The sequence below is a fragment of the Ovis canadensis genome, chromosome 4, assembly GCF_042477335.2.
Source record: "Ovis canadensis isolate MfBH-ARS-UI-01 breed Bighorn chromosome 4, ARS-UI_OviCan_v2, whole genome shotgun sequence".
Taxonomy (NCBI): Eukaryota; Metazoa; Chordata; class Mammalia; order Artiodactyla; family Bovidae; genus Ovis; species Ovis canadensis.
In genome coordinates, this window is record NC_091248.1 from 76973001 (window position 1) to 76985164 (window position 12164).

At 34.3% G+C, this 12164-nt stretch overlaps 1 protein-coding gene across 2 annotated transcripts in view; it reads left to right on the forward strand.

Moving 5' to 3' along the window:
- DPY19L1 (dpy-19 like C-mannosyltransferase 1) overlaps positions 1–12164 on the forward strand; it is a 95822-nt gene that overhangs the window by 59935 nt on the left and 23723 nt on the right. For both annotated transcript variants that reach the window (XM_069586701.1, XM_069586702.1), the window contains exons 11-14: positions 3239–3325; positions 5445–5504; positions 6046–6126; positions 11466–11567. In XM_069586701.1, the coding sequence (XP_069442802.1) occupies positions 3239–3325; positions 5445–5504; positions 6046–6126; positions 11466–11567 (330 nt within the window). The remainder of the gene's footprint in view (positions 1–3238; positions 3326–5444; positions 5505–6045; positions 6127–11465; positions 11568–12164) is intronic.

The window sequence follows — 12164 nt, forward strand, 5'->3', positions numbered from 1 at the left end:
GCGGGAGACCCGGGTTTGATCCCTGGGTCAGGAAGATTCCCCTGGAGAAGGAAATGGCAACCCACTCCAGTACTCTTGCCTAGAAAATTCCGTGGATGGAAGGAGCCTGGTGGGCTATAGTCCATGGGGTCGCAAAGAGTCGGACACGACTGAGCGACTTCACCTTATGAAGAATTACATTGATTGATTTTCTACATTAAGCAACCTTGCTTTTCTGAGCTAAGCAAAACTATATATTCCTGGGTTCATTTACTATTATTTTGTTAGAGTTTCAAACCTGTGTATGAATGGGATTGGACAGTACTTAACCTTTTTCACACTTGATTTTTTTCCCCCAAAGTGTTTAATATGCTTTTTCTTTTTTATATTGCAGTAAAAATTAGAATAATTGTTAAGCCCTTAGTCTGTCATCACATAAGCAGCTATGGATGAGGACTTTGACTTAAAGTTTTAGTTTTAAAAGTACTAACGTGACACAGGTTTAATTTATAGTAGAACCTATCTTGGGTAAATGATAAATGCTTTATCATGTCACTTACTAACTATGGAATCAGTTACATACTATGGACTATCTTTGCTTTACAAACTCCTAAATCTCCATAATTACATAAAGGAAGAAAATGTGAAATTGCCTCCAAAATTTTTTTCATTTTTTATTATAAAATAATATCATACACATAAACTTTACCATCTTCATTGTTTTAGGTGTACACATCAGTGATGTTAAGTACATTTCTTATTGTTGTGCAAACATTACCACCATCTATTTCCACAACTCTTTTAATTTTATAAAAATGAAGCAAGATATTCCCTATACTCCTTCCCCCCGTCTCCCACCCCAGTGCCCTGGAAACCCTCATTCTGCTTCCTATGTCTATACTTTTAACTACTCTAGGTACCTCATATAAGTGGAATCATGTGGTGTTTGTGTTTTCCTGAATGGGTTATTTCACCTGGTGTAAGTGTTCTCAGGGTCCGTCCATGCTGATGCAAATAGCAGGGACTTCCTTCTTTCTTATGGCTGAGTTTTGGTCTATTGTGTGTATGCCACATTTTCCATATCCATTCATCCATCAGTGGAAACTTAGACTGTTTCCATGTCTTGGCTATTGCGAATAATGCTGCAGTGAACACGGGAGTGCACATATCTCTTGGAGATCCTGTTTTTGTTTCCTTTGGGTATATGCCAGGGGTGGATTTTCTGGATCATATGATAGTTCTGTTTTTAATTTCTTAAGGAACTTCCATACTGTCCTCCATAGTGTACTAACTCACCAATAGTGGGACAAAGGGCTTTTTATTCCCCACATCCTCACCAATACTTATCTCTTGGCTTTTTGATAATGGTCTTTCTAACAGGTGTGAGATTATGAGGTGATATCTCATTGTGGATTTGATTTGCATTTACTAATGGTATTGAACACCTTTTCCTTTGATATTATAACAGCATTTGATAAAGTCAACATCTGTTTCTGATTTTTAAGATCTTAATTAAATGAAAATAGATGGATGTTTCATTGAACTTTTGATACATACATGTACTTTAAGCCAAAAGCTAGTATCATGCAACATGATGAATCAATAAAACTATTCCCATTAATGCCAGAAATTTAAGAAATATATCTCTGCCACTCTTAACATTGTTGCATAAATGTTAACTAATACAACTGACTAAAAAATAAGAGTCTCAGATAGAAAAGGAAGATATAAAAGTATCATTGTTTGTAATTGATATGCTTTTGAATACTTAAAAGAACCAAATTAATAAAGTAATTACTACTAGAAACAATGGAAGTTTATATTAATTTATTCATACTTAATATAATTTTTCTAAATATAAAAAATCAAAAAATATGAAAAGATTGCTGATATAATAGCAACACAGATAATATACTTTAAAATAAACTTAATAGGCAGGATCTATATGAAGAAAACTTTACGCACTTGATATATATAAAAGAAGACTTAAAGAAATGGAAACAATGTGTACTATTTTTAAATCTAAAGATTTGATAGTGGGCAGATGTAGCTAAAATATAGTGTAATGTACATTATAGGATAAAGCAATTTTAAGACAAATGTCATTTTTTCAAATTTAGGCTGATTATAAAATTCTTATGTAAATTTTATGTATGTGAATCAAAAATAAAACTACTGAAAGAAAGCATGGATTATTTTATTTTTAAAGGCTTTTCTTATAATGGAGGTAAATTCTCAAGTCTTACAGGAAATGAATGATAAACTGACTAATGTAAAAATTTAGGCAACAGTTATAATAAATATCACAAACAAAGATAAAAATGAACTGGGGAAATATTTATAATATGTTTGCTTTGTAAGGAGCTGTGCTCTATTATATATGAAGGAGTGCTTAGGAAATTTCAAAAACCCAATAGAAAAATGGACACTAGGAGCAGGCAATTCATATACACGCAAAACCATGTTAGTAGTAAATAGAAGATGCTGTATGTCTCATCCCTAAGAATGGAAAAGTGAATAGAAAAAAATGAAACAATGAAGTAACCTTTTTTTGTTTGTTTGTTAGATTGGCAGATATTTAAAAAGAATAATGCATGATATTGGTAGGAGTGTGTATTGGCAGGAACTCTCATACCCTACTAGTGGAGAGTATGGTATTTTGTATGGAAATTTGTCAATATTTTCTCAAATTTTAAAATGTTTGTATCCTTGACCCACGATAGTAATTTATCCCATAAATGTGTTGACATGTACTAATATGTAAGATAGATACATAAGGATGTTTTCTCAGCAGTGTTTATAATAGGAAAAACAAAACTAACAGCAAGACAAAACCGGAAAGCACTTAAGTGTTCAGAGTACTGGTTGCATAAATTATGGCGTATCTATAGAGTAGGGTACTTTTTTCAGTTATTCAACAGAATGAATTAACTTGGTTTAAATTGATACGTAAAGCTCTTTGAAACAAACTGAGAATAAAAGCAAGCAATAGCATAGCTTCTGGACCAACTTTTCATTTCTGGTTTTAAAAAGTTATAAACTAGAATTTGTATATGTGAATGTAAGGATGCACAGGGAGGTGGTGGTGGTGGTGATTTCTGGGGTTTTGAAGTGGGGCATAGAATGCGGGCTCTTTTCCTTGTATATTCCTTTTTGAATGGTCCAAATTTTGTTTATCATGGGCATGTGCAGTTTTCAGAATAGAAATCATTTTTTTGGTTTTCTGTATGTTAATTATATTTTTCTTGGATTTTTTCAGATTTCTCTTGCACTTTGTTTTGTTTTGATGTTTGGAAACTCAATGTTATTAACTTCTTATTATGCTTCCTCTTTGGTAATTATTTGGGTAAGTGTTCTTAAGTAAATGTCTGTTTTTGAAACTAATGGTTTACCAGTTTATCGCTGGCTTGAGATTCATGAGGGATTATCTTTCAAGAACTGTTTCAAGTGTCTTACTAAATACATATAATGTGATAATGTATTTAAGTTCTCACTTCCAAAGAAACACAACAAAAATTAATGCCTGAAAACATAGCGTTTTGCTTTGTACTCTCAATCTGTCCTTTCTCTCTAATCTTTTATGTCACCTAAATTTTGGCCCAGGGTTTATTTTAGAATGATTTCTATGCTCTCCTCTTTTTCTTGATTCCTCCCCTCTTTTCAGAGTTTATTCTCTTCTTTCCCCACTTTGTTACCCCCTTTCCTCGTTTTGGCATCTCACAGCAGTCTCTCCTTCTTGTTCCACTGTGGTCAGAGAGAGGCTTCAGGACTTGTTTTTTTTTTAGTTTTTTCCCTTCATGTCTATTTGTATGACTTATTCAGATAATTTAAATCAGGTAATGATTCAGTTATATTTTTCTAGATCACTAAGAGCAGATGTAGATTATGGAGAGATAGTCTTACAGACTTAGGGTAACGGGTCATCTAATACCTTCTGCCAGTTTCATTAGAATGATTTTCTAAATATAATATGTCTCTCTAAATTTAAAGACTTGCAGAGGTGGTTACTCCTTTTTTTTTGTCAATGGATTTCTCTATTACAATGTTTTGCATACCTAAGAGGAAAGAAAATATTCCTTATATTTAACATACATGTGCTTTAGTTTTAGACTGGTTTCTTGGAGATGAAAGCATATTGCACTGTCTTAACTGAAATGTATTCTACTTCTAGAATGGTCATTTAAGTAAGTCAGATCATTTTGTCTTTCTTGATTTCTAGAACCCATTAACAAATTTGGAATCTGCTATTTCTTTGTCCAATTTTACAAGTAAATTTTTTTTTAAGATTCTGTTTCCCAAATACCTCTTCCCAGTCTAGACCACCATCCCTTTCAGGTTGTGCGACTTGAGTATACTCTGGCACAGAAATTAGCAGTCATCATGTGTTTGATGCTCTGTTTTCAATAATGACTAAAACACACCCCTCATTCACTGAATTGCTGTGCTTTGCTATTACTGATAGTTCTTACAATCATGAATTCTGCTTATAATTAGGAAATGTGACAGTAGACTCAATTCTGTATTTACATGTGTACATGGGGGAAGTCCTGGTATTACTCAAGGTGAAGTACATGACTGTTGGTACTTGTGTACAGGAAAGCCATTGAATGGAAGATTGCCTATCAATAAAATCTAACCTTAAGTACATGTTGCAGGAAATTCTCTTCAGTTCTGTTGAACACCTACAGTGTGTTAGGCTTCCTGCTGGGTGCTTGATACTGAGGTGTGTCTCAGGTATAGATTAAGCTACATATTTCATGTATCAGTATTTTGATGTATAAAAATAAATGATGGCAACAGGTACAGAATGTAGACTGTTTTTGTATATTTACCTATAAATGCACATTTGTCTATTTTTATTTCTAGTTATCACTTTGAAACCTTAATCGTAACACATTTTGTATTCTCAGATACTCGGAAACTTCTGAAAAGATTTAATTTGGGTTCATGTATTTATCTTTTGATCTCTATATTTTTGCCAAGTTGGAAGTAGATTTAGATCTTTATAGATACTATGCTTTGGAAGTTTGCTATGTATCTGGAAAAAAATCAGATTTGGTTGAGAAGTATTTAGTTGGTTCATTAAAAACTCATTTTTAGTTTATTCAAGGAGTTAGTAATATTTTAACTTAAGGAAAATCTTATAAGACACCTATCTAAAATTCTGAAATTGTTATATATTTCTTGGTTCTTAGGTAAATCAAAACCAGTCATAGAAGTCAATTATAGAAATTAACATATGGAGATTTTTCTTTCAACTTTACAAAGTGACTGACTGACCTAAAATATTCTGGACAAAACAGGGCTTCTTGAAATCAAATAAGCTTGTATTGATTCTATGTGAAACAATGAAAATTGTGCTGAATTTTAGATTTTGAGGGTCATGTTATTTATAAGTATTTTTTTGGTACCTGAATTTGTGTCTGTAATTGTTAACTTTATGCTATGTTACTTTCTCCATGCAGGGTTTACTGGCAATGAAACCATATTTCCTGAAAATAAATGTATCTGAACTTAGTTTATGGGTAAGAATCAATTTATTTGAATGTATACATTCTTCCTTCTCTAAAATATATCATTGGTTTTATGTTTTACTTTCAAGGAATTGATCTATATAATGCAGAAGGTCTAACAGTTTTATAACATATTAGGGCTCAATTTTAATGTGCCAAATTACTCTTTTTGTGAAGCAAGATTAATATTGGATAGGTAGTTAAAGAATTTCAATTTTTGTATTTTATTACCTATGCTTTTTCTGAGGAGCAGTACATGTGTAAGAAACTTTCAGTAGAAGGGGAATTTAACTGCAATTGCTGTGTAAATCTCCTATAATATATTAACTTTGATAAGAAGATTGTATATATTTTTCTTTCTGGTGACAGCCGTTGATTTTGAAGTAACATTCTTTATTTTAAGGTGCATGTGTTTCAGCATTTTCTCTTGGCTATAGCGATAATAACTTCACATGTGATTAAAGCATTTATTTTTTTCTTACTAGGCTATGTCTATGCAATGGCTGTATGATGCATTGGTTTAGTTTTGTTTTGCTACATTTTTTTTTTGTAGGTTATCCAGGGATGTTTTTGGTTATTTGGAACTGTCATACTAAAGTATTTGACATCTAAAATCTTTGGTATTGCAGATGATGTAAGTATATTTTTGCTTAAACTTGAAAGACTTAAAATAAACAGGCTTAGAATGCATTACCAGAGTTGCCAAGTGCCACTATTTAAGCTAAATTTTAAGGTGGGGTCTATTCACCTGTTATTTTATCTATCTAATAGAAAGTAAATGTGACTAAGTATATAGTCTATTCATCAAAATTAATTTTTGACACAGTCTCTTATTTTATTGGTCTTTCTATATCACAAAGGTTTTAAAATTTTAAAGAAAGCCCTAGAGACTTAAGCTTAAATGTTAAGACCTATGCAGTTATTTTCCTCTGGTTTCTTTATAATCCCCTTTTGCAACAGACAAAGACACCACCCACCTTCAGAGCCTCGTAAATAATAAATTGTATTATAGACTCATTCCTTTTTTTTTTCTTCCAGTTTTCTGGTCACCGCTTATGAAAGGTTTATTTATAAGCTTTTATAGATGATTTAATCCAAGTTAGTCTTGCAAGAGACATTTTTATTTTTGTTATTGGTTTTACTTTCTTTGGTATTTGGGTAGGAGAGATAATAAAATGAGAAGTCTGTTTTATAATTGCAAAAGATTCACCCTATCTGTAATTTTGCTTATTTTGATATTTTGGTGAGTACATTACTTAAAAGAGGACACTAACCAACGTGGAAAGAGTAACATAAACCATACTTTTTTTTTTTCTGTAATTTATTTTAATTGACTGTCTTTCTTCCTCCTGTAATAGATTTAAGGTGTGGTTTTGAAACTGAGTTTTGTGAAGTTCTGGGACTTCACAGGCTCTTTGGTGAGGCCGTCTACTTCCCAGTCTCCTTGTTGATTCTCTGCATCCAGGATATTCTAGCTTTAATCTGTTACATAGTGGACATCTATACACGTTTTCGTATGAACAAGAGAATTGTTTGCTTAAAAAAGATTGAGAACCACTGGTCTATTAAAGGGGTAGTGTACAACCTGTGGAAAGATATTTTAAAAGTTTAAAAGCATAGCCTAAAATGCACTTATTCAGTTATTCAGTGTACTTGCTCTGGGCCTGGCAGTTGAATGCATGCAAGAGATACGAAACTGAGTAAGACACAGTCTAGTGGGATATAGGGACAATTTCTAGCAACTATAAAACAGTGTAATAGAAGCCGTGATAAAAAGAGTGGAACCTCTGTGGCAGTCCAGACGCCGAGCTTTCACTGCAGGGGGCATGGGTTCAGTCCCTGGTTGGAGAACTAAAGATCCTGCATGCTGTGTGGCATGGCCAAAAATAAATAAATAAAAAATTTAAAACTGCAAAATGTATTTTTAAAACTTCATTAAAAAAGAAAACAAACAGGTACAGAGGGCTGCACAAATACACAGGAGGAGTCAAGGAAGGTTCCTAGAAGTCAGCTGTGAAGATGAGCACCAAAAGGTGATTAAGTCAACCAGGACACAGAGAATGAGCAGGAAGAAATGGGAAATAGCTCAAATCCTAGGTTTATGGAATCTGACTACTCACCGGGGGAAGACAATCCAGTTAAACTGTTAATTCAGGTTAAAGTGACTGTTGTCATTTCTGTCAACAGCCTGGTGTTGAACCATGGTAAAAAAAAAATATATAAAAAGTTATGTCTAAATCAGAAATAATTTAGTGGCAGCATTGGTATTTCTGGAAATAAGTAACACTGATCAGGAACATCAGCTCACAAATTCTTAATTTTGACATTGGTCAGAGGAAAGAGAATGGCAAAGCCATATAGCTGTTGAAAAGCATTGGGTTTTTTTCTGTTAAGATAATAAGACACATACTTTCCTGTCCTTTAGGTATCCAAGGAGGCATTTATTGGCCTATCCTGGATTTCTCATCCTTGGTAAAAACCGATGTTGTCCAGTAGGGAAGTTTAGCACTTAGTGCCCCAAGCTTTTTGTTGGGGGCTGATAACACAGGCACCCTCTGCCTCACACATATCAAAATTCCAAACTCCCAGAAGCAATGTAGGTGTTCAGTATAAGCCACTAGTATCATTTAGGGTGGTGGGGTCCTTACAGAATCCAGGTTCCCTGATGTCAGCCAGGGGTCAACCTTGCAAGCAGGTTTTTCAAAGGATACCCTTCAGACCTGCTCTGTTGACTTTCATCTGAATGTTGAGTTTGTCTCTTCTTTTCCTCTCTGCCGTGCCTACCCGCCTTCTTGGATCTTACGTGAATGTGCATACCACCTTCCAGACGGTCATTGGATGTGTAGAGAGCTTGGGCTCTCTTAGATCCCTCAGCCTCTGTGGACAGCTTTCCATTCATCAGGGATGGGAGGACTTATCTACCCCTCATGGATTGTCTCTTTTGTAGACTCTAACATTTCTAGCTAGTCTGTGAATCTGCTGTTCACCAAACTGAAACTGACGCTGTAACCCTTGGCTGCTTTCCCTGACAGTGCACAGATTTTTTTTCTCTCTGCCCCCAAACAAGTCATCTCCTTCAGATGTTCTTCCATGGTCAGCCCCATCCAGTTACCACCATTGGGCTGACTGAGCTCAGGGAAGCAGTGGTGATGTAATGCTGGGTGTTATTGGCCAAAGTGGGAATTCCTGGTGGCTTAGTGGTAAAGAATCTGTCTGCATGGCTGGAGACTGCCTATCAATGCAGGAGACTTGGGTTTGATTCCTGGATCAGGAAGATCCCCTGGAGAAGGAAATGACAACCCACTGCAGTATTCTTGCCGGAAGATCCCATGGACAGAGGAGCCAGGGTACAGTCATGGCATGGGCTAACAAGAGTTGAACACAACGTAGCCACTATACCAGTGGCCAAAGCAACAGTGCCCCAAACTCCCACTATTTCCACACAGAGGTCGTTTTTTCTTCCTTTTTTAAAATAAATGAATTTTCTACATTTGTTTTCCTTTTGATCATTTTCTTGAACCTAATATTATTTTTGACAGTTTTGTCCAATTTCATAGTTGTTACTGGAGGAGGGTATTTACTAATGTTGTCCTTTGCTGTATCTGCAAGTCCCCACATTCATTGATTTTTGAGTATTGATCCAACATTGTGTTTCTCAGATAACCTTACTTGTTTACAATGTATTAGTTTTTCTAAATATTGCTGGATTTGGTTAGCTAATGTTTTTAAGGACTTTTGTTGATTTTTAAGAACATTAATCTGTAGTTTTATTTTCTTGTAATGTTTTTGCCTGGTTTTAGTTTCAAGGTAATTCTGTGCTTGCTAAAATTATTGGAAAATGTTCAATCTCCTGTTCTCAGTGAGAATTTATATAGAATTGATATTATTTCTTCCTTAAATGTTTGTTAGAATTTGACCATGAAGCCCTCAGGATCTGAAGTTTTGTTCATGGGAAGATTTTCTACTACAAATCCACTTTCTTTAGGAAGTTACTGGTAGTTTGTATCTTTAGTAGAAACTCACCCATTTCATATATGTCATCAAATTGGTCATGTTTTTAAAAAATTATTATAGGATTCAGTTAGTGAAAAAATTCTTATTGAAATTTTTTACTTATATGTGAAATTGTCTTTTATGTTCTTTAACTTTCCTTCTTTGGATTTAGAATCAATGTTATATTAATCTATAAGGAGGTGCTTTTATTTTTTGCTATGTTTTCTACTTTCTATTTATTATATTAATATTTCCAAAGTATCACTTATTAAAAACTCCTCTTTGATTTTATTGTATTTTTCTTTGTGACTGAATCTGTCATCCTCATTTCCTTTATTCTTATTTCTTTGGGATTGCTCTGAACCTTTTTCTGATGCTTGGGGGAAAGTGCTTTGCTCTTTTGCTTTCACTTCTCTTATATTATGATAAACACATTTCAAATCTATAAATTTCCCAAAAGTAGTACCTCTTTTGCATCTTACAAGTGAACTATTTTGTGATTTTTTTTTTAACCCGAAGATAAGTTTTATGTTATTCAGTATCTAGCTGAAAGGACTTTTAAAGTCTTTCTTAGTTATTGTTTTCCAGTTCTGCTGCATTTGTGATTAGAAAAATATAATTTGCATTGTAGAAATTCACATATCCAACAAATACTGTGAACTTATTTTTTCTTCCTAGAGACTTTTTCAGTTGTGCTTTTATACACTTTGAATCTATACCATTCACTGAAAAGATGTTTATGATATGTATAATCTTCCTTTGTTGTTCGTTTTATGAGCATATAATGTCATTTGTTGTCTTCTTCATGTGTTTTTGTTTGAATTTGGTTTTGTGAGACGTTACATTTGCTAATGCAAGTTTCTGTGGTTTATTGTATCTGGTATATCTTGTTCTCTTTTTCTGCTTTTAGCCTTTCTGCAAACTTTTAAGCATATCTTTTGTAGACAACATGATACTGAATTTTTTCCCTTAACTCTAATTGAGCATCTGTCTTTAATTAGTGAACTAAAAGTCTTTACATTTATGGCAGTTATCATTATTTTGTGACTTCTTTCTTTCCTTTTGTTGAGATTTTCCAAGCATTTGCTTTCCTTTTAGATTCTTTTCCCTTTCCTTGGATTGGTGGTTTGCATATGCAATTTTAGGCCAACGTATTCTCCCTGTTGGTTTCTTAAACTTATTAGCATACATTTCTTCCCCACAAGACACAGCATTTGAGATTCTTCAGGATATCCCATCGCCATTGAGTTCCTATTCACTCCCTGACCACACCCCCCCATACACACACACTTTGTTTATGTATTGTTTATCATTTTAGTCATGATTTGCTTTGGATATAATTTACCCCCTTCCCTACGGTTCTTGCTCTTTTAGACAATAATTAATTGAAACTTAGGCAAATGTTTTCTCATTTGTTAAATGAAAATAATTCCAGCTTCCTCTCGTGGCTCGTTGTGGGAAGTAAATGAGGTGATGTAAGTGTGAACTTGGTGATATGTGAAGAATACACAGATGCTGATTGTCAGTCAAAAGGTGTGTTTTATTCCAAGGTCTGCCCATTGTCTGCTTCTTTCAAAAAGTCTTTTCAGTCTGCCTTTCAGAAATTCTGAATTATGTTTGTTTTTCTTTACTCTAGAACATGATGTCCCTTTGTGATTGATGGATGCCTGTGTGTGTTACCAAGCCCAGTGGATACCTTGTAGTGTATTTCACAAGATTTAACACCTTGAGCAGGGAAAACCCAAGGGTGAAAGCCTGTGGAATGTTGTTGATGGTGCATGGAAGGCAGGGTGTTGTTGGAGCTATCACTTGTTAGCCAAAGAACAGAGACTGTGAAATTGGAGGGTCCAAAACCAGCCGTGTGTTAGGACAACAAGTTCTGCAATGCATTGGAAGCTGTTTTTAGGTGCTGTTAACATTGAAATGAGTTATAGCAATGTACTGCCTAATCTAATGGTGCCTCCCTTTACTCCTTACTAGGCTCATATTGGCAACTTATTAACATCAAAGTTCTTCAGTTACAAGGATTTTGACACTTTACTGTATACATGTGCAGCAGAGTTTGACTTTATGGAGAAGGAGGTAAGATGGGATTTATCCTTTTCTAGGTTTTGGTCAGTTCATTTTTCATAAAGGGTGCTCCTGTTATTCAGATTCTTACCTCTGTGCTCTTATCTCAGTTTGAAGGAAAAGGAAAACCTTGCAGCTTAAATCAAGATGTTCCTGTTTACGTTAGCACAGCCTCATGAAATATATGATCTCTTCTCATTTTGATAATTTAGAAACATACATTCAGTCTAGCAATAGTTTTTAGGATGAGTAAACACAGAAGCACTTCAAGTTGCTTTCTTTCAAGGATAGCATTGATTCAGTAAAACTCTCAAGCTTTTCAGTTTCCACTTGCTTTGTGATTGTTTGTTTGAATAATCTCATTGATTTGAAATATCATTGAATACAGGTTTTTCATTCCAACAACATTTGTCTTTCTAAAACTGTATTCGTGTGTTTAGAAGGAAATCTGAGAGTAGTTTAGTGCATTGTCAGACAGAAGTCTACAGTGTTACTTACACACACACCACCCATGTGGCCCTGATTTATGAGGCTATTTAATTATCTCTGAGACTTTCTTCAAAGCTGTGTGTGTGTGTGTGTGTGTGTGTGTGTGTGTGTGTGTACGGA